At 45.7% G+C, this 23,677-nt stretch overlaps 1 protein-coding gene across 1 annotated transcript in view; it reads right to left on the reverse strand.

Moving 5' to 3' along the window:
* Nucleotides 1-8,387, reverse strand: part of LOC117802793 — a 65,676-nt gene extending 57,289 nt beyond the window's left edge. The window contains exons 1-2 of the mRNA XM_034663552.1: nt 8,379-8,387; nt 7,551-8,069 (exon numbers count right to left, since the gene is read on the reverse strand). Coding sequence (XP_034519443.1) covers nt 7,551-8,069; nt 8,379-8,387 — 528 coding nt within the window. The remainder of the gene's footprint in view (nt 1-7,550; nt 8,070-8,378) is intronic.
* Between the last annotated feature and the right edge of the window lie 15,290 nt (nt 8,388-23,677).

Below are 23,677 nucleotides of genomic sequence, written 5' to 3' on the forward strand. Positions count from 1 at the left end.
CTGCAAGGTGGGCAAGACCCACAGTTTTGGAGCTGACATTATAACTATGTTGCCAGACTTATGCAGATATCAGACCGCCAAACACCGCTACTCCAAGGCAAGGTCCAACAGGCAAATCAAATTTATTTTTAGAATCCTGGACTCAGAATCACAAAATGTGATGTCCTGTCTTACTGAGTAGCCTTTCCACTGTTGTCCTCCTTGTTCCCCCAACTCATACACCCAAATTTCTACTCAAAATAAGAAAGGAAAGGGAAGCATGGAAGGAAAGACCATAAACTCACAGACTCTAAAATACTAGCAGCTCCTAGAAACCTTATTCATCTAAGTAAATTCAGTGTGACACCCACAGAGTTAAACAGCAATCAGGAGCAAGGACTGAAGCAAGAGTTCCACTTTTCAGGAATTCCCCACAGCTCAAAGCCAGGCAAAGACTGTAGCTAGTGCTGGGAGAAGATCAGAATAAAGAAAAGGGACTCGAAAGACACAACCCCCATCACCCCCATTAGGATGGCTATTATCAAAGAAAGAAAGAACAAAAACTGAATATAACAAGCGTTGGTGAGAATGTGGAGAAATTGGAACACTTGTGTGTTCCTGGTAGGAAAATAAAATGGGTCAGCCAATGAGAAAAATGGTATGGCATGTCTTCAAAAATTACACAGAATTACCACCAGACCTAGCAATTCCGCTTGTGGGTATGCACCCCAGAGAAGGTAAAGCAAGGATGCAAACAGATAATCTGTTCGCCCACGTTCATAGCAGCATTATTCACAACAGCCAAAAGGTGGAAGCAGCCCAAGTGTCCAAAGATGGATGAAAGGATAAACAACGTGTGGTCCATACACACAATGGAATACTATTCAGCCTTAAAAAGGACTGAAATTCTGATACATGCTACAACATGGGTGGACTCTGAAGATATTATGCTAAGCGAGAAAAGCAAGATACAAAACAACAAATATTGTACAATGCCTCTTAAATAAGGCACCTAGAGTGGTAAACTCATAGAGACAGAAAGTAGAAGAATGGTGGTTGGCGGAGGCTGGAGTGATGGGGGAACAGGGAGTTAGGGTTTAATGGGTACAGACTGGCAGCTGGGGAAGACGGAAAAGTTCGTGTTTTTTTTTTTTTTTAGATGGAAAAGTTCTGGGGATGGATGAAAGTGCTATCTGTACACGTGAATGTATTTAATGCCATGAAACTGTACACTGAAAAACCGCTAAAATGGTCAATTTTGTTATATATACTGACCACAACTTTTTGGAAAAGAATAAAAGCTGATCATTACATTAGAGATTTCCTTTCCTTTTTAACTTTTTTGTCTTTTCCTTTTTAAGATTTTATTTATTTGAGAGACAGAGAGAGAGGACGAGAAAGCACAAGTGGGGGAGAGGGAGAAGCAGGCTCCCTGACCAGCAGGGAGCCCGATGTGGGACTCAATCCCAGGACCCCGGGATCGTGACCTGAGCTGAAGGCAGACGCTTAACCGACTGAGCCACCCAGGCACCCTTAGAGATTTCCTTTCATCTCTCAGACTGGGATCTTGGGCACCTCCAGGGCAAGAAAGGAGAATTCTGCAAAGGTGTGTTGTCTGCGCCCATCCCCACGAGTTTACAGAAGGAGGACCCTAGGCTGAGACCTCTGTACCTGCTAGGAAAGCAGGACAGAAGAAGGGAGGTTGAGAAAGGTTACCTATATATGGAGTCAGATCCACCTCCCTTCTCTCTAGCTTCCACCTTGCCTAGTGATGCCCCAAGCATATGAACCAGCACTTCCGATCTGCTCAACAAAGAGGAGGTGAGTGTGTGAGTAGCTGGGTCAACTCCATGGCTAGAACTTATGGACAACCACCTCGTCACTACTCTGGCATATTTTTAAGAACCTGAAACATCACCCAATGTTTTAGGTGTGCGTTGTGGCAGGGAGGGTAAATAACTGGCCACATTTTGGACTGCTTTTCCTCACTGCTGACTGACAATGACAGCTTGTGCCCTCCCTCCTGGGATCTTCCCATTTTACCATTCAGTGCGCACAATATAAGGGAAGAGGTGGGCGTTGGGGAGGGACCGGGTTCACCTTTCCTTTTGGAGAGGTCAAGAGGTGGAATTCAACCTTGAGCACTGACTCTCCCAAGTAGGGCAGGGAACAAGTGTGTACTGGCCATTTGTTTTTCCCAACATATGCGAAGTCTGGCCTTGTACATGGGGAAAGAATATTCTGGGGAACCACGAAGATATGCAGAGATCTCTGAGCATCAACACCACCTGAGGATATGTTAAAAATGGAGATTCATGGGGTGCCTGGGTGGCACAGCGGTTAAGCGTCTGCCTTCGGCTCAGGGCGTGATCCCGGCGTTATGGGATCGAGCCCCCACATCAGGCTCTTCCGCTGTGAGCCTGCTCCTTCCTCTCCCACTCCCCCTCCTTCTGTTCCCTCTCTCGCTGGCTGTCTCTATCTCTGTCGAATAAATAAATAAAATCTTAAAAAAAAAAAATGGGGATTCATGGGGCGCCGGGGTGGCTCAGTCAGTTAAGCATCGATCGGACTCTTGATCTCGGTTCAGGTCTTGATCTCTCGGTTGTGAGTTCAAGCCCAGCATTGGGCTCCACGCTGGGCATGGAGCCTACTTAAAAAAAAATATAAATATAAAAAGAAGAAAATAAAATGCAGATGCACATTCAGCAAGTCTGGGGTGGCAGGGTTTGAGGTTGTGCAGGGCTAACAAGGTCCCAGGTAATGCTGACAGGCTGCAGGCCCACCTGCCACAGGCTGGATAGTGAAGCCCTACACTCCTGCAACCAGCTGGAGCCGGGACAGCAGGGAGCAAAACCCAGGCACAAACAGCACCATCAGGATCTTCCTCTCGTGAGCATCGCCCTCCTCCACCCAGGCCAGGGCCAAGTGGTCCCACCACGAACCTGGACTCTTGGTCCCCTTTGGAATAACTAGCAAAAATGAAATCCTTCCTCCCTACTCCCCCCTGGCAAAATTTTCCAAAGCTGGGGCACCTGGGTGGCTCAGTCATTAAGTGTCTGCCTTCGGCTCAGGTCATGATACCAGCGTTCTGGGATTGAGCCCCGCATCGAGCTCCCTGCTCAGCAGGAAGGCTGCTTCTCCCTCTCCCACTCCTCCTGCTTGTGTTCCCTCTCTCGCTGCCTCTCTCTGTCAAATAAATAAATAAAATCTTCAAAAAAAAATTTTTTTTACCAAAACTCTTCTGACAACTTCAAGGGCAGCTTCTGCACTCGTTGCTCACCTGCTCCCCCTGGTTCAGATTCCTGATTCAATAACCTAAGTGAAGCCAAACCTAGTCTAACATTCTAATGGGAGACGGTGGGTGTGTGACCGCATCCCCAACTGGAAATTATTTGATAAGGAGCATAATAAAAAGAAGCAAACCTACACTAGGTCCTACCTTCTCTACTTTTGGCAAAACTTAAAAAGTAAGAGCTTGCAGAACGCTACCCTCGAAAAAATCCAGGCCCACAGCACATGCTGGTGATGTAAAGAACCGCCCAGAAGGACTTTTCAATTTTACCAAAACTACCAGGGAACTGACGGAGAGCTTCGAAAATCCCAGGGTTCTCCATTTGCAGAGATGCTTTTTCTCTCTAAGCCTGGGGAAGAAAAATCAAAACCCTTACCCTTATTCCAATTAATCCCCATTTTAAGTGACATGTACAAACCTGCATCTATGTAATTCAATGTAGGATTTGCTAATAGCTAATCTGTGTGAACATAACTCAGGAGACAGCAGCATTTTTTAATCAACATAATCTCACTATCTAGTAACTATGTCTGGTCACTAAGGGGGCGTGCAATAAAAAAGAAGTGCTCTGAATGGTATTCTACAAGGGATACCTTCCAGAAAAAGTCAAACCACTTCATCCAAAGGTTCACAGTTATTTTCAACAAATTCTTAGAGGTAAAAAAAAAAAAAAAAGACTTCAAAGTCCCCTGAATACCCAGAGCATGGTCTTCCTTAACATTCAAATTCAGATAATTTATACTCTGGTGGTTCTTTAATTCACTAACATACCCTTGGATATTGGAGCACCCTTCTCATCTCTAGGATGGAGATGACCTCCTGCTTTGAAAAGTCCAGGGACATCATGAAGTCTGGAACTAGCAGAGCCCCTAGAAATAATCCAGTTCCAAGATTCTCAAATTGGGGTACACAAACTTATGCTGCAGGGAGCCCCCAGGGCCTTGGGGAAAGTAAGGTGCATCTTCCTTTAGTGCTTTTTGAATCAAGACAGCAACTTAAAGTATTTTTATATTAGAACAAACAGATGAATCCTGCATCCTATTCTCCATCAAAGGAATCCGTGAATGCGCATTGAAAAATTCCCTGAAAAGTGTCAGAAACCTCAGGCTGCACCCCCAAGTCCCCCTTTCCAGGGTTCCTTTGCCCTGCAGATTATGGGGCAGGTTTAAGAAGCATCAGTATGATCCAGTTCACAGCTTGAGATCTGGCTGTGCGTGGCCACTAGGAGAAGTCACTGCCCTGCGTTAGTCTTTGAAGAGATTTACAGCCCTCTTCCCACTAACCAGGTGAGGCTGGGAGCAGCCCTTCCTCAAACGCAGGACCAGAAGCCCAAACAAGGACGCTAAGAGATTGCCTTTCACCTGTGTGCCACCCTCTTCCACCTCAGGTGCACTCCTAACAAACACATAATTAAATGAGCTTCTCAGTGAATCATAAAGCCACTCGTCCCTCCATAAAACATGTCAAAGCATTTCTTCAAGCAGCTGCACATCACTGGCATTATACATAGCTCAGAGGCATCCAGATTTACACATATGCTATTAGTTACTGTCTCTTCACTAAAGCGTTGAATTTTTCAGCACCGCAGGTGGCCTCCATTTGGCTACACCTAATAAGGCGGCAAGTCAGAATGGGTAGTATTTGTTCCAAAAAATGGGACGAGGAACCAGAAGGCCCATTCAACAGTGTGTCTGTAGATAAAAGACATTCCTTCGAAACTAAGAAATAAAATCTAAGAACCTATGTGAGATGGTCAACCCAAGAGTCATCTAGCAATTACAGAGACCTACTGTGTGGCCAGTTCAGAGGCTGGGGTGGGGCTCAGAGAGCAATGACTGGAAGGAAGTCCACATCAGACGGCAAATGGGAATGTGCTGTTGGTTGGGAAACTGAAAGTTCAGGAACTTCTTTCAGTGAAAATATTGCTCTTTTATTTTCACAGTCCCCTTTTGGGGGAGAGGGGAGAGGGAGAATCTTAAGCAAGCTCCAGCCCAGCGCAGAACCTGATGTGGGGCTCAAACTCACAACCCTGAGATCATGACCTGAGCTGAAATCAAGAGTCACACACTTAGCGGACTGAGCCCCCCAGGCGCCCCTCAAAACCCTTTTACATGATCTGATTTGACCTTCACAGCAAACTTGTAAGAAAGATAATTAGTATTATAATATCTGCTTTATTTAACACTGTTAGGGCTGAAAAAGGTTACCAAGTCACACACCTAGTCATGTTGGAATGAAAACTGAAAACCCTCCCACATCATTTAGTCAAACTTTTACAAACACTTTCATTTAAAACACTCTTTAATCCTTGTAACAATCCAATGAGGTTTGTTTGCTCCGGGGAGGCAGGCAATCTCACAGAAGGGAAAGCCAGGTTAGGGAGGTTAAATAAGAGCCCAAGGTCACAAAGCCAGTAAAGAGAGAGGAGCTGGAATCTGAATCCAGGTTTTCCACTTAAAGGCCTGTGTCATAGGGCGCCTGGGTGGGTCAGTCTGTTAACAGCAGACTGATTTAGGCTCTGGTCATGGTCTTGGGGTCCTGGGATGGAACACCCCCCACCACCACCATCAGGCTCAGTGCTGGGTGGGGAGTCTGCTTGAGGATTCTCTTTCCCCCTCCCTCTCCTCCTCCTGCTCCCCCCATGCTCCGGCATGAGCACACACTCTCTCTCTCTCAAGTAAATAAATAATCTTAAAAAAAAAAAGGCCTGTGACCTTTTATTTTTTTATTTAAATATTTTATTTATTTATTTTGAGAGAGAGTGAAAGAGGACAAGCAGAGGGGAGGGGCAGAGGGAGAAGAAGACTCCCCGCTGAGCAGGGAGCCCAATGCGGGACTCAATCCCAAGACCCTAGGATCATGACCTGAGCCGAAGGCAGATGCCTAACCAACTGAACCACCCAGGTGCCCTGGCCTGTGTCCTTTTAGGAGGAATGTGAGTAACACAGCCCAGGGAAGAGACACCCTCCAGGAAGAACTGGGGATGGGAAACTAAATCTCAAAGGCCGCTAGGGAGTCAAACAGGAACCGGCTCATGCTGGGGTCAAGCAGAGACCCAGTTCTTGCCAAACCTGCTGCACATGGACTCAGGCTTTCTAACCAGGCTCAGCAACCCCCAGCCCCGCTCAGCTCTCCAGGTGGCTCAGCCCATGCTTGTCTGGGAACCTCTCTGATGAAACTGGGGTCAGAGATCAAAGGGCACACAAGTGTGATCTTTCAAACCAAGAAAGAGAGGAAGGTGCCGTCTGTCACTCCAGGTCCAACTCTGAACCTGCCGGGCACACTCCCTGCCTGTCAGGGCGCTGGGGCATGGGGGGGTACCATCCCAAATGCAGACTGCTCAGGGCTGAGCATTGCTCAGTCTGGCCACCTCCCTCTCTGCTACTCTTGCAGTTGCAAACTGAAAAGGACCCTGTTCCTAACTTGTCTCCCTGTCTGTCACTCCTTGCCACAGATAAACAAAAGATGCTCCAGGAAAGGGTACCCATCCTCCCTACACACTTGCAGATATTTACACAGTTGCTTGAAACAATTAAGTTCTAGTGAGGAATATCAGAAAACAACTTTTTAAAAAAGAAATCAGAGGCCTCAACACTCATACTTCGGAGTTGCTCCAAGTGAACGCTGATCGCCGTTTCTGAGCAAGTGCAGGGAAGGGCTTGAAGCACAGAGGCTTCAAGGGCTCGTGTGCACATCCAGCGCCAGCCCGGGAAGCAGCTGGGCTTTTGACTTGGGCTTCCCTAAACACAACTTCACAAAAGAAGAAACTACACTTCATCACATTTGTTTTTACCTGCAAGAGGCTGACCTTGGAGATTCGAAAACGATTTAAAAACCCATGTCAAAAAAAGTGACAAAAGTAAACTTGTTAAGTCTCAGAACTGAAAGGAAGGTTCCTAAAAGCCACCCGTTCAGTCCCAGACACGCTCATTAGATGTAATTTACATTAGTTTCGCGGGTGAGTGGGACCCGGGGTGCTGCTCACTCTCTGGCCTGGCTCAGCTCGGGGCTCTTTGAAGGTCGCCTCACTGTCATCTCGGAGTGCCGAAGCCCGGAATCCAGGACACGCGGTGTGACAGACACCATGCCCTATGGTCACCTTTTAGGGCGCCGCGAGGGTCTCCCTCAGGTGCGGTCAATGCAAGAGGGGTACTGCCCCTCAGGGTCCCGGAGCCCGGCCTCTCCCGCCGCCACCACCACATCACGCGCCCACACTCTGCGAATACTCGTGTCCCTCCCCTCCCACCCCCCAGGCCCGATGCGCGGACCCAGGTCTTACCCGCGAGAGACGCAGGGAGCGCGGCCCCGGAGCAGGCGCGGTCCCGGGAGCCTCCCGCGCGGGGCTACCCGGGCGCTCGGCTCTGCTGGCCGCCTCCTCTTCGTTGTCCTCGGCCCGGCCCCGGCCGCCCGGCGGCTCCGGTTCCCTCCGCCAGCAGCCGGCCGGGCGGCACCGGGGTGCACGCGGCGGGGTTCGGCTTCGGGGACCCCTCCTCCTGCTGTCCGCCGCCGACTTGGCGCTCGCGGGGCTCGGGGTCCGCGGTTCCGGGACGCGGGGGTCGTCGGGGTGCTCGGGCTGCCCCGCGCTCCCTCCCGCGCGCAGCNACCTCCCCTCCGCGCTGCCGTCACCGCCCGACGCGCGCCAAGCCCTCCCCTTCCACTGCCCCGCCCGCCTGCCGGCCTGCGCCGCCACCTGCGGGCCGCCCTCCAGGAAGCTCGCCCGGCTGAGCGCGCCCCAGGCACCAGAAGCCGCGCCCCTCCGCCCTGCTACCGCGGCCCTTGGCCCGCCCTGCGCTTTTACCTGAGCCGCGGGGCTCGGGAAAGTACGCGGAGGACTACCTGGGTGGGGAAAAGCTATCACACCGCTCCCCGCGCGCTTATTTACTTCTAGCGCTTTTCGGAGTCCGTCTAGGGTCAGTCTAAGGGGAGCATGGGACTTAGACGTGCACTGTTTGCCCCTAAAGCAGTGGAAGTCCAGGCGTTGCGTTCCTGCAGGTTGGGCAGGCTCCTAGGAAGCAACCCTGAGGCTTAAGCAGGGGGAGGACAGAGCCGGGTGCTGGCGGGTGGCGGTGGGAAAAGGGTATGTCGGTGGACAGTCTGAACAAAATACCACCGACATAGCGGTCGGGGGAGGCCGAAGGTGGGGGGTGGGGGGCGGAATCAGAAAACGATCCAGGAAGTAAGTGCTCACAGGCCACTGTATTATGCAAATCACTGGTGGACAGTTTAACGCGGAACAACCCACATTAGCTCATTTCCAGTTGGGGCTGCTGAGTGTGCTACTTCGGCCCAGTCTCTGCCCAAAGATCGTAGGGGACATTGAGAAGACACGGAGAACACTCTGACCAGAACCAAAGACGTAAGAAAGCTGAGCCGTAGAAAACCTGGTTTCAAATACTGGAAGAGGACTCGAAGTGTGCGGTAAAGATTCGTTGAGGCAAGAATCATCACTGGATGCTAACACTAGAGTGGATTTTATTGGAGAGCAGATATTTGCTTCGCTTAATGCGTCTCTCCATAGACGGTTTAGGCTCATTCACAACAAGGGGGAAATATTTACCAAGGAGCAGGCGGACAACACCTTGACCAGGTGATCAAAATTAGCATTACCAGTGAGAGTAGATGGATACCATGTCCTCAGAACGTATCACCTAGGCAGTATTCCAGGGAGACCGCATAACCTGAATCTGACGACGATGAAACCTCAGACAAACTCCAAATGAGGAACTTCTAGTAAAAAGTGGCAGGGGCTGTATTCTTCAAACATGCCCACGAGATAAAAGACAAAAGAGGGGCATCTNGAAACCTCAGACAAACTCCAAATGAGGAACTTCTAGTAAAAAGTGGCAGGGGCTGTATTCTTCAAACATGCCCACGAGATAAAAGACAAAAGAGGGGCATCTGGGTGGCTCAGTCGATTAAGTATCTGACTCTTGATTTCCGCTCAGGTCTTGATCACAGGGGGCTGAGTTTGAACCCCACCTTGGGCTCCACACTGGGCATGGAGCCTACTTTAAAAAAAAAAAAAGAAGAAGAAAAAGAAGGCTAAATGTTCCAGATTAAAGGCTGCTAAAAAGTCATGATAACTTATGTGACACCTTGTCCTAGACTGGATCCTGTATTGGAGGAAAGAAAATGCTAGAAAGGATNAGAAGAAGAAGAAGAAAAAGAAGGCTAAATGTTCCAGATTAAAGGCTGCTAAAAAGTCATGATAACTTATGTGACACCTTGTCCTAGACTGGATCCTGTATTGGAGGAAAGAAAATGCTAGAAAGGATATTTCGGTGGACAAAGTTGGAATCCGGATAATAACGTATTTAATCAATGTTAAATTTGCTGTTGTTGATAACTAGTACCATGGTCATGTAGAAGAATACCCCTATTCCTAGAAATACACACTGAAGTAATGTGCAGGCATGATGTGTGCAACTTCAAGGGACTCAGAAACAACATGTTGATAGGAAAAATGATGAAGTAAATGGGCAAAATATTAACAATCAGTGAATCTGGGTACAGGGTGTACTAAAACATTTCTGTCGTTTGATTTGCAAATAAAAACACTTTTGAGAAACACAAGAGATCCTTCTGGTTTTAGAACTTGTGGTCTTAGAACAGGCGGTTGAATTGATATACAATTGAAATACACTTAAGTACAAGTAAGACTGGGGAAATCTGAATAAGATAGGTAGATTGTATCAATGTCAATATTCTAGTTCTAATAACATATTAAGGTTTTTGTAAAATGTGATCATTGGGGAAACTGCACAGTGTATTATTTATTACAATTAAATGTGAATCTACAATTATATCAATAAAAATTTGTATTAGAGGGACGCCTGGCTGCCTCAGTTGCTAGAGAATGTGACTCTTGATCTCAGGGTCGTGAGTTCAAGCCCCACAATGGGTGTGGAGGTTACTTAAAAATAAAAAAATCTTTTAAAAAATTTCAATTACAAAACAAGTGATCGAATCTATCCCAGGTAGGTACGAAGGAAAGCACGGCTACCTGGGGATCTGTAAGAGCAAATGTGCTGGTGCTATCTCCTTGTGGGTTTACAGTAGGCACGGGGCTGTTAGCAACATGTTTTTTTAAGTAAAAAAAATAATAAATAAAGGACTATTTGAAGTATAACTGACAGATCAGGTTCCTTCCAATTCTGTAATTTAAGAATCCTGGAGCTGGGGGATCTTTGACATCATCTAGTCCAACCTTCTCATTTTCAGGAAACTGCGGGCAGAAAAGTGGTACATGACCAAAGGAGCATCAAATTAGTGGTAGACCCATAACTACAACTCTTGTCTGCCAAATATGTCCAATGCTCTTTGCACCTTTACCAGCTGCCCGCCACCCCCTATATCCATGAGGTCCAGTCAATGTTGGTGCCAAATTTCGAAGTCGTCCATTCATTCATTTTGAGTCCCTGACTGTGGCCCTGTGGGCACAGGGTCCTGACACTCTGTTTCCAGCACCAGATGACAGACATGTACATCCCACCCTGGAGGAGGAGGGGCTGGTTTCCCTCTGCCACTCCCAGCTTGGAGGAAGCAGGTGGCAGGCAGGGCCCCTTGAGTGAGCCCCCAGCTGTGCACCCTGAGCTGCTTCAGCAGCTGGTGACCTGCTGCTTCTGGAAATCAAGGGCACAGGGGCCTGGGAGGGAAGCTGGATGGGTGTAGGGGAGAGAAAGCCCTAATTGCACGGGCAAGTCCCAGCCTTAGCCAGCATCAGACACAGGTCTCTACACCAGAAGTGACTCTGGCCTCTCTTGGGGCACAGATAGTCACTGTATTCTTTCCTTCTGTCAAATCAAAACAAAATCAGCATGTGTTCGCTGATATTTGCCAGGCCCTGAATAAGTAGCTATGGCGGGGTGGAAGGAATATCTTATGCCTGCCCTTTAGAAATCCAAAATACAGCCAGGGACCCAAGATGGAAATGTAGAACATGACCTGACAAAAGAATTAAAATGCTAGCTTGGTGGCCTGGGTTCTCCTCAAAAGCAGTGTTAGAGAAGGACTTGAGGGCAGGTGCCTTCTTTTGGGAAGTGATCCCATAGAACAGGGGTAAGAAAAGGAATCAGGACCAGAAAAAATGAAACAGGGAGGGAGAGAAAAGCCATCCAAAGGTGCTTAATCTAGGTGGTCTCCCCTGTGAGCAAGTAGGGCTCAGTCCTACTGGGACCCTCTGAGGAATTGCACAGAATGCAAGACACGGGGAGGCACGAGGGGGGGCGGGGACACAATCGGTTAAGCATTCGACTCTTGGTTTCGGCTCAGGTCGTGATCTCATTGTTGTGAGATCAAGCCCTCCGTCAGGCTCTGTGCTCATCACGGAGTCTGCTAGGGGTTCTCTCTCCCTCTCCCTCTGTCCTCCCCCCTGTGCTCTCTCTAAAATAAATAAATGAATCTTTGAAAGAAAAGAAAGAAAGAAAGAAAGAAAGAAAGAAAGAAAGAAAGAAAGAAAGAAAGAAAGAAAAAGAATGCAAGATGGAAGGAGGGAACATTTATTCACCAGCTCCTGGTTGCCATCGATCAAGTAGGTACTGAGCAAAAAAGTGAACTGAGAGAGTACCGCAGGAGACACACATATATAAAATGCTCAGATTCACCAGCAAAAAAGCAGTCTACGGGCAGAGATTTTTGCTTGCATTATTCATTGCTACATTGCCGGCATCAACAACAGGGCTTGACTCATAGTAAATGCTCAATCAATAGATACAGAATGAGTGAAATATAGAGGAAATTATTAAAAGTATGTAAATAAGTCATTTTTCAACAGTGTGTGTGTGTGTGTGTGTGTGTGTGTACGAGCATGTATGCGCACTGGGTATTGGGTAGTTAGAGTGAGAGTGAACAAAAAAGGTACAGTCTTGGCCCTGTGAAGCTTTCAGTCCAGGAGAAGAGTCAGATAATATGCTCTACATGCACATTCAATTAATTCGTGACACATGCTGGGAAGAAAAGCATGCAGGCACTAGAAATAGAATAATAGGAGGATTTATGATAGACTAGTTGGGTCAGGGAGGGTCTGTCTAAGGAAGTGACCCTTAGGGAGGAACAGGAACCAATCATCCAAAGGGCAGGGGGCAGCATCAAAAAAGGACCCAGAAGTAAGAAAGGCACTCAGTAGCTGGAGCTGCAGTGGGGTTTCAGGGAAGAGCCAGACTGTGGCCATGCGCCAGTTTGAGGAAACCCAGAGACCACTTCAGAGCCAGCTGGCAGGGACTCACCCCCAACCTCCATCTTTCACCTCCACTCCTGCTACCAGTAATACTTCGGGAATATGCTAAAACCCCGCTGCCACGTAAGCGGGCCCCCCAAATTCAACTGGCAGAGTATACCATAGGGTCACAAAACTGAAGGTTAATTAAAATCAGCATTTCTGGGGCGCCTGGGTGGCTCAGTCAGTTGAGCGTCTGCCTTCGGCTCGGGACACGATCCTGGGGTCCTGGGGCATGATCCTGAGGTCCTGGGATGGAGTCCCATGTCAGGCTCCCTGCTCAGTGGGAAGTATTTTTTTCCCTCTCCCTTTGTCCCTCCCCCTGGCTTGAGCTCTCATGCTCTCTCAAATAAATAAATAAAATCTTTTTTTAAAAAAATCAGTATTTCTAGTAACTATTTCACAGTTACTACATGAAAAAAAGAAGGAAAAATGTTTTCTATTCATTTACTAAATACTTAGGTAGTTATTAATAAAGCATCAGCTTAACTGAACTGAGAGCACCCAAACGATCATGGGCTCCTCACTTATCACCACCTCCCACACACACATCCTCCAAGAACAGAACTTGAACCTGTTTCAGAACAAGAGCAAAAGTCCAATCATGTTATATTCACATCCACGTTGTCACTGAATGTCTTATCCTAGGGTTTTGGTTTGTTGTTGTTGTTGTTTTAAGATTTATTTATTTATTTATTTGAGGGAGAGAGATAGAGGGAGAGGGGGAAGAGAATCCCAAGCAGACTCATGCCAAGTGCAGAGCCTGATGTGGGGCTCAATCCCAGGACCCCAAGATCACAACCTGAGCCAAAACCAAGAGTCGGTCGCCCAACCGACTACACCACCCAGGTGTCCCTTATCCTGGGGTTTTAATCTAACGTTTACTGAGCACATATATGCACCAAGCACTGTACTAAGTGCTTTAATGACATCACTTCACTGAATCCTCACAGCAAGTCTTTGTGATAGCCATTATCATCTGCAATTTATAAATGGGAAAATTTGAGCCTCAGAGAAATTAACTTACCCAAAGTCACACACTGTTGACAAAATCAGAATCAATCCAGGCTTTTAGCCCCCAGATGATTGATTCAACACTTTGCTTTTGTCCTCCTGCGAAATCAAAGAGAATCAACTTCAGTCTTGGAAGAAAGGAAGAACAGAGAGGTTAGGACTGGGGTGGGAAAGGAATCCTAGGCTTAAGACATGTAGCCTTGTGTTTATAACGCTGGCCAGTTGCTCGTGGGTTCCTTAGAAGTAAGAAAAAAGTAGATTAATACCAATACCTTCTTTCATACCGGGTGTTAGTCCTGAGGCTTTAACACCATCTATGCACGTATAACTTCCAACTTTACACTTCCAGTCCTGACTCTCCCTCCCTTACCCCAGACGTGTGTAAACAAACTGCCTAATTGGCACTTCTATCTGGATGTCTAAAGTCATCTCAACCTTCCAATGTGCCAACCCGAACTGCTGGTCTTGCACCAAGTAGCTCTACTCTTCCAGTCTTTTAGATTTCAGTTGCTCCGGCCAAAAACCTTATAATCATTTTTAATGTCTCTCTTTGTTCCCAACCTATCAGGGAGTCTGCTGGTTCTGCCTTTAAAATAGAATCCAGAGTCTACTTCTCACCGCCTTCATTGCTTCCAACCTGCTCCTAACTGCCATCATCTCCCTTGGATCCCTGCAAGAGAGATCGAAATCCTTGGTTGCTCCCCTCTTCTTCTACCTTCCCCAGAGTCCATTGTCAACACAGGAGCCAATGACCCTGTAAAATGTGACTCATTTCATGGTCCTCCTCTCTTAAAACCCTCCAATGGCTCCCCATTTCCCCCAGAAAGTAAGTAAAATTCTTTCCAATTGTTCATAAGACCTATGTGGTCTGTCCCCCCACCTCCCGGCCTCATTTCCCTCTTCTCTCCAACTCACTAACTTCACTCCACAGGCACAATGGTCTCTTTGCTATTCCCTGAACATCCAAAGGCACTCTCACCTCAGCACTATACACTGTTCCCTTTGTCCAGAATTCCCTTCCTCCACAAGGCCCTTTCGCTCACCTTCCCAGCAAGGCCCTTAGGCACCCCAATTCCCCTTACCCTATTCTATTTTTTCTTATTTAGCACATTATAAAATGTACTCATTACTGTCTATTTTCTGCCTTCTCTCTCTTGATTCACAAGGTAGTTTTATTCCTAGGTATAATCTCCACACGATGTCTAGAACATAGTAGTTGCTCGATAATTATTTGTCGAATGATCAACCTTCCAAATCTTACCAAAGAACCATCTGACCCAGAATCCACTCACCGATTAACATTTTATTGTCTTGTTGAAGGTGGAGAATGTGGTAATTTTTGGTTTTTATATAAGTGTTAAAAGATCTTGAGAACATGTCCTGACTATCCTTAACTTCTCTTCCACAACCCATTATGAAGTGACCATCTCTCCACACCCTGCTAGATCCTATTTGTTCTCAAGACCTACAGTATTATCCTCAAGGGAATGAGTGCCCTATATTCCTTTCTGATTATGGTATATTCATTCATATTGGCTAATATTCTCATAAAACAACTTCTTACCTCCAAGTCCTAGGATTCCACATTTCACTGGATGATTCTGTTGACACCAGCTAACCCTCAAGCTTGCGTAGTTGCTCGTCTAATTCTCTTTCCAAATTAAAGAGACTCACTCTCGGTTTATCCTGTTGGGAAGCTACCTCTGCTATTTTAATTTTTTACTTACTCCCGTCAAAGTCATTTCGACTTTATATGCCTTGAAGAGTTGCTGGTACGTGGTATTTTACATGTGGCCCATATTCTCCTAGCTGCCTGCTTCCTAGTGGTATATATTTATGCTTCGTTTTATTTTTCCCCTGAGCATGGATTCTTCATCCAGGATCCATGGAGGTCCAAGGGGGGATGTCAGGGAGCCTATCAGTTAGAGTGGGCTAAACTGTTTTAATAAGTAAATGTAAAATGTAACGGTTCAACACAGGGGTTTGTCTTTTGCTCAAGTAACAATCTAGAGTAATTCCAGATTGGTAGAGGAGCTCTGTTCCACATACTTCACTAAGGGACTGATTGTGGACTGAATGGACAAACTCTGGCTCTGCCATCTTGGGTCACGCTGGGCATGGCCAACTCAGTGAGGGGCTAGGGGAAAGAACCTGGAGGAGCCTATGGGGGAGGTTCTATGAGCCAGGCCTGGCAGGAACACACAAACCACTTCCACTTACGGTTCACTGGCTAGAGGTCTTAGTTAACGTGGCCACAGTCACTAGAGGGAAGCTGGGAAATGTTTAGCTGAGCAACCAGGAAGAAAGGGGGAACAAATCTTGGCGCTCAGCTACCATTTTCTGCCACAGGGGGCTCTGATGAACACACACACACACACACACACACACACACACACACACACGGGAAAGATGTATTTTTATTCAATTTATTTTGAAAATTAGAAAGAAAAATTGCTTTATTAATTTAGATTTTTAGCCTATGGTTTTGCTTCACTTTATGCTTCAGGAGGAAGCAGGAGGTGATCGGATTGGCCCAGCTGGGTCATATGACTCTAGGGAATCGGGGGTGGGGTCTATTAGCAAGAAAAGATGCCGGTAATTATGGTCAGGCAAGGTACAAGGATCATTACACCATTGCATCATGTTATGACATCTGAATTAACTTAATTGAGAAAAACCTGTTGTGAGGGACACAGCTGGGACTCCCCACGTATCCCCCATCTGGCAACTGACCGCTGCTCTGCTCAGTATGGTGGCCGAGAAGTTCTGGGAGGTATTAAAGACCTTGTCCCAGAAGTCTCTGTTGCCTTGCCCCTTAGGGCAATGTCAGTTTTATGCTGGCTCCCTGACTTCCTTCATGTGATTAAGTTCCAGTTATTTTGACTTGATAAAACATCCTTCATTGGCTATCCTTTCCTCGTCTCACTTCTCTGCTCTCCTGCCCATGCCTCTTGGGAATCACCAAATAAATAGCTTGAAATCTCTGGGGCTTCTTTTGGGGAGACCTAGACTAAGCACTTACCCTACCATGATCATTATGCATGTGGGTCAGTGTTTATGCTTAGCACAGACTGTGTTGGAAACTGTCAAAGCAAAGCACAGAGCCTCTATGGAAACTACTTTAGACACTGTGATTATGTCACACTGGGAAGCAAGGTGAGGAGAAGCAGGGTCAGTGGTTTCTGCACTGCAAGGGCTATGAGAAGAAAGCAAAAGTAACAATCTCGCCCTGCTCAGCATCAGCAAGCAGAACATTCTCCCCCTGCTGTTACTAAATTTATCACATTTAGCAATAGAAAGTAGTTGACCCAATAAGAATAGACTCCCGTTTCTCTGACTGGAGTTTAGGAATAAATAAGCCAGTAAGAAACAGCCTCCATGTAGGGTGTAAGACCTTGGCACAGATGAAGCAGAGTTAGCTAAGGGAATATGGCCGGGCAGAAACAGTTTGCTCTATTTCTCCCAAGCCCCTCCCCCGGCCCCCTGCATGGACCAATTATATTGATGGCATAGCAGCAGCAGCAAGCTCTTTAAAAGAGATACTAAGCCTATTTGTTAGCTGAGGCGACAAAGAAGGGCTTTCAGGAACAGGAATGAAGTGCTCATGGCTTTCATTTTTCTTAAATCGTCGCACGGGATAGGACACAAAGCCACCCCGTCCCACATGGAATGACGCTCTTGCCAACAAGAGCACAAAGGCAAAGGCAAAGGACAGGAGCATCCATGACCCATCACCTTGGACATGCTACAGAGAGGGTGCACCTTCTTCCTGAAAAGAACTCAGACTGGAGTCGTCTTCCATTCAGAAGCCTTGTGTGAAGCACCCTCCAGGGTTGCACATCCCAGTGCCAAATGGAAGAAATGACACACAACTTGAAGAAACTTGATGAAGTCCTTGTTCCCTCCCTCCCCACCATTTCAAAAGGTTGTTGGAAAGAATCCATTTTAATGATTCTTTTCCTCCCCGTCTCAATTGGTTTGAAAGTTTTACAACCTGTTTCTATTTCTTTCATATTTACCCTTAAAATTTTAACAAATATATGTTTATTTATCAGAACAAGACATCAATCTTACTTGAGGATGTACTCTAAGAAAACAAACAAACATAGATGCAAATAAAGAGGCTAAAAGATGACATGCAAAACAATAATGATAAAATGTAATATGCACTTGGGGCGCCTGGGTGGTACAGTGGGTTAAGCGTCTGACTCTTGATTTTGGCTCAGGTCATGATCTCAGGGTCATGGGATGGAGCTCCGAGTTGGGCTCTGTGCCCAGTGTAGAGTCTGCTTGAGATTCTTTCCCTCTCTCTCTGCCCCTCCCCCCAACTCTCTCTTTCTCTAAAATAAATAAATCTTTTTTTTTAAAAGATTTTATTTATGAGGGAGAGAGACAGAGATAGCTAGAGAGCACACAAGCGGGGAGGAGGGGGAGAAGCAGGCTCCCCGCTGAGCAGGGAGCCCAGTGCAGGGCTCAATCCCAGGACCCTGGAATCATGACCTGAGCCACAGGGAAACACTTAACTGACTAAGCCACCCAGGCGCTCCTAAAAAAAATAAATAAATCTTAAAAAAAAAAAAGAGTGCTCAAAAGACGAAACAAAACCCACAGTGATGGGTTATGTCAATGGGATGCAGGGGTCAACTACAAGAATTCCCAATGGCCAAAGCTGAAACAATTTAAGCAAAAAATAAAGTGGCATCGAGTCATTTGGATTATAACCCAAAGTACAAATTAAATAGCCATGAATACATACTGACATAAAAAAATGATTGAATAAGTAAATACATGGGGAGGAAGAGAAAAATCTCCCACACAGAAGAATTCCAAATAAAGTATGTAGATCTCCATTCTCAAGGCATTGGAGCCTAACTCCCCACCCCACTCTGGAAGTGTGGGCTAAATATAGTGCCTTCCTTCCAGAGAGCTCAGAATAGAAAGGGGAAAAAAGAGTTACTTTACAGTGGGGAAACCTGGTAAGCACCGCCTCTGCCAGGTGAACAAGGCTCACGTCAACAGTGACAAGTCATGTTGACAGCAGGTACCCCTGATATGACGTGATGAGAAGGGCGCTTCACCTCTGAGGTCCTCCTGCCCCAACCCATAACCCCAGTCAAATCATGAGAAGTGTATCAGACAGATCTCAGTTGAGTGACATTCTAAACCACCTAACCAGTATTCTTCAAAACTGTCAAGGTCATCAAAAACAAGGAAAGTCTGAGAAACGGTCACAGCCAAGAGAAGCCTAAGGAGGCACAACTGATCGTAACGTGGTGTCTTGGATGAGATCCCGGACATTTGGTAAAAACCAAGGGAATCTGAATAAAACGTGGACTTCAGGTATGTCTCAATATTTTCGACAACCATGATGTCCTAAGATAAGATGTTAACAGAGTGTGGGGCATGAGAAGTCTTTGTGCTATCCTCGTCATTTTTCTATGAATCTAACACTATTCTAAAGTAAGTTTATTTTTAAAATAATGGTAAACATTGAAACTGGTAAATAACTTTTTAAAAAAATTTATTTGAGAGAGAGAATGTGCATGCGCTGGGGAAGGGGCAGAAGGAGAAGCAGGCTCCCCACTGAGCAGGGAGCCCAACACAGGGCTCAATCCCAGGACCGTGGGACCATGATCTGAGCTAAAGGCAGGTGTTTAACTGACTGAGCGACCTAGGTGCCCCTAAAGTTGAAATAACTTTAAATAATATAAGATAGTTAATGTATTGTTCATGAAAAATTATTTAAATGTAAATAAAATTAATAACTTGAAATGAAAATACAATTTCCACAAAATCCTTAGAGAGGGAAGAAGTTGGAGAAGGAAATGAAGTCTTGGGGGTGGGGGGATGGGCAGATGGGCGAAGGGGAGGGGGAGGTCCAGGCTTCCAGTTACAGAATGGACAAGTCATGGGAATGAAGGGTACAGCACGGGGAATATAGTGAGTGGTACTGTAGTAGTGTTGTGGGTGATGGACCCTTGCGGTGAGCGCAGCATGACGTATGGAGAAGTTGGATCATTCTGTCGTATACCTGAAACTAATGTAACATTGTATGTTACCTATACTTCAACAAAAGAGAAAATCCATTTTTAAAGCATTTTTAAAGAGAAGGTAAGTCTGAAGATTTTGTCCTGGGTAATGCATGATTTTGATAGAGAAATAGATGTATTTTGTAGATGTGAGGGCTTATTGCTAGAGGAATTAAAGTAGCTGCGACACAGGCTACTCAAGAAAGGGGAACAACGAGAAAGCACGATCAAGTCAAACATAGACTACGACAAGAAGGCCACTGTGTAATTGGGGATCGTAGGAAACTTCAAAAAGGTTAAATCCTCTTTGAGAAAGAGAAGACTCTCAGGGTTAAAGAAAAGTCCAGCTTTCTGGGTTTTGTGAAAGACACCCAAAAGAACACACTTCTCTCTTTTTTAAGGTTTTTAAAAATTTATTTATTCGTCCCAGAGGGAAAGAGAGAGAGCACAAGCAGGGGGGACAGCAGGCAGAGGGAGAAGCAGGCTCCCCGCTGAGCAGGGAGCCAGATGTGGGCCTCGATCCCCTGCCGTGGGATCATGACCTGAGCTGAAGGCAGGCTCTGAACCGACTGAGCCACCCAGGCGCCCCAGGAGCATGATTTATAAAATACTGGAAATCATAGGAAGGGCAAACATATAACAATAGAAAGCACAGTACATTAAGAAAAGAAAACATACACCGGAAACATCAGTATCACTCCTGACACAGCAGCAGTGTCCTCAACCGCTTACAGGTGCCTTTCTCTGCTCACACCCAGCCTGAGTCCACATCACTTCTGACTGCAGGAAGTTCTGCCCCTTTCCCAGGTAAATCTGAATGTTTACGTTTTCCAAAAATCCATCCCATCATTCTTGTCACCTCTTGTGTTGGGCCTGCAAATGACTCACTCGGGCCTCTGGTTTCTGCAGATCTCTCCAATCGAGGCCGCCTGGAGGCCTCCTGATGTCCGCCCAAGCACAGCTAATGCAGGGATGTCATGTTTAATTAGAGTTCGTTAAGACTCGAACATGGTCATTACATGTTAGCCAAGTTCACCAGATGGAGAGACTCGGTGTTGTGATATGTCATTTAGCCCTCAAATTAATCAGTGGATTTTATGTTATACCAATGAAATGCCAAGGAAATTTTATTTTAAGGAAATGACAATGTGTCCTTCAGTTCACAGGGAAGAATAAATACATAAGAATATCCAAGACAACTGAGAAAACCATTGAGGGCTACTAATTCTGACCAGAAAGCAAAATACAGGGTTGTTGCTGTCATAGGAATCGACAAGTACAGGGATCACACAGAACTGAGAGTTGAAAAACAGAATAATGCCTCTGTGAAAATTTATGTTTTTTTCTAGCAGGACACTGTTTTCCCCTCATTTTAGTAGTCAAGATTCTCCGGAGTCCTCAATAATTAAATAAAAACTGTGTTACTGGAAGAAAACTGTAAACAGTTTTATTAGTCACATAGCCCCCACCATGACGTTAGTTTCAGGCAAAATGATGAACAATTCAGAGAAAACACCTTTAAAAAAAAGGTTCTCTAAGTGTTCCATGTTTCTCTAATTTCTTCTTAGTTTCTCTTCCTCTTTTTACATTTTTTAAATTTTTTGGAAGATTTTTAAATTTTTTTAAAGATTTATTTATTTATTTATTTATTTGAGAGAGAGAGAGAAAGCCTGAGGGGGAGAAGCCTATGGAGAGGGAGAGGCAGGCTCCCCGCTGAGCAGGGAGCCGGATGTAGGGCTCAAACCCAGGACCCTGGGATTATGACCTGAGCTGAAGGCAGACACTTAACTGTCTGAACCACCCAAGAGCCTCGAAAGATTTTATTTTTAAGTAATCTCTACATCCAAGGTGGGACTTGAACTCATGACCCTGAGATCAAGAGTCACATGTTCCACCAACTGAGCCAGCCGGGAGCCCCCTCTTCTCCCTCTTTTTAAAGAAATGATCTGGATAATATATCTCTAGAGGCCTTGCCACGTCCTTTGAAATTCCAAGATTAACAGCCATCCCCAACACATTCAGCAATTTTTTAAAGAAACTATAAAAAAATTTCAAACGTGAAAATAGAATCATATAATGGGCTCTGTGTATTCATTGCCACCTTCAACAATGATCACTCCAGAGCCCATCTATCTCCATCCTCACTCAATTCCCTCATCCCTTAAATTATTTTGAAGCAAATCCCAATCCCAGACAGCGTGTAATTTCATTTAAAAGTATTTCAGTGTGCATGTCTACAAGACAAGAAGTCCTTTTCTGACAAGTTACCTAAAGTGTACATAGTTTTGGTATTATGCTAAGTGAAATAAATTAGAGAAAGACAAATGCCCTATGATTTCACTTGCATGTGGAATCTAAAAAAACAAAACAAACAAACAAACAAAGCAGAAACAGACACATAAACACAGAGAACAACCTGGTGGTTGCCAGAAGAGAGGAGGGTAGAGGGATGGGTAAAATGGGAGGTACAGGCTTCCAGTTGTAGAATGAACAAGTCACGGAAATAAAAGGCACCGCGTAGGGAATCTAGTCAATGGTGGTGTAATAGAGCTGTATGGTGACAGATGGGAGCTACACCTGTGATGAGCACAGCCTAAGTTCTGAGCTGTGGAATCACTATGTTACACACCTGAAACTAATGTAACATGTGTGTGTCAACTACACTTTAACTTAAAAAGTACATATTATTGGGTGCCTGGGTGGCTCAGTCCGTTAAGCGTCTGCTTTCGGCTGAGGTCCTGATCTCAGGGTGATGGGACTGAGCCCTGCATCAGACTCCCGTCCAGTGGGAAGTCTGCTTCTCCTTCCCCCTCTGCCCCTCCTTTTGCCCCTCCCTCTGCTCATGTGCGCATGCATGCTCTCTCTCCCTCAAATAAATAAAATCGTTTAAAAAAAGTACAAATTATTAATGAAGTTGGGTTCACAAAAGTTACCTTGACTTAGCTTTTTGAGGGACTGGAAATCTTTTGTGAATTTTTCGATGTCTTCTTTGGTTATTGTTTTATTAAAATTTTTTCTCTATATTGAGGCCATGTTGTTAGTTTGAATTTTGCTAAAAATACATCAATTTCATCAAATTTCCTAATTTATTTTCATGCAATTGCATCTAGTGAAGAGAAAAAAAATTGACTATATCAAGTTAATGGTGGAGAAGCAAATTGATGATGCAGGAAAGAGAGGATAGATACAGGGAGCAAGAGTGTGTGTGTGTGTGTGTGTGTGTGTGTGTGTGTCGGTGTTGGGTGGCATGCTGCCTATTGCTGTGTAAGTGGGGAGACAGGGTTCATGGATTCAGATAGATGTAAATGGCTTGATTCAATGCTTCCACTATCAGTGAGGGTAGTGATGAGAATATCAGAAGTTGCAGGAGAGAGAAATTGAAATAGCTTAAAGAGGGGAAAAGTGAATCGTCTAAAAAATGTAGGATTTCCTGGAAGCGCAAGAGACCTTTTTTTTTTTTTTAAAAAAAAAGATTTTATTTGCTTATTTGACAGAGAGGGAGAGAGAGAGAGAGGGTGTGAGCGAGCACAAGCAGGGGGAGTGGCAGGCAGAGGGAAAGGCAGAGGAAGAAGGAGAAGCAGGCTCCCCGCCAAAAGCAAGGAGCTGGATGCGGGGCTTGATCCCAGGACCCTGAGATCAGGACCCCAGCAGAAGGCAGACGCTTAACCCACAGCCACCCAGGCACCCCAGCTGAGAGACCATTTTAGATGCGTAGGTTATAAATTTAAAGTAGGGCTCTATCAGCATGATTGCGTGTTTTCCTCCAACCACAATCCTCTGCTCCATGTTGGCATAAAAGGGAGGAAGAAAGTTGGATTTCACCAAAGTTAGTTTTTTCCAGTTGAGTTTAATGAAGAAAGAGAGGTAGGTTCAGGGTAGTTTAGAGTAGACACAGGAGAGTAATTTTAGTGACTGGGAAAGTAAAAAGAAGATGAGAGTGGTGGACGATGACAAAATAATTTGAGGTGTAGGAGAAAAAAATAACCATGCCTGAGAGGTTGGTAGGAGCAGTGAACACACTTGTTCAGGGAAGAGCCAGGGGGTTTGGCTGATGATAGGCTGTAAGTCTAGAGGACATAGCAGAAGGGCCAGGAAGGGGCACAGTGAAAGAGTACGTGGGAGTTTGTTGCATTAAATGTATCAGGATAA

The sequence above is a fragment of the Ailuropoda melanoleuca genome, chromosome 6 (genome assembly GCF_002007445.2).
Source record: "Ailuropoda melanoleuca isolate Jingjing chromosome 6, ASM200744v2, whole genome shotgun sequence".
Lineage (NCBI taxonomy): Eukaryota > Metazoa > Chordata > Mammalia > Carnivora > Ursidae > Ailuropoda > Ailuropoda melanoleuca.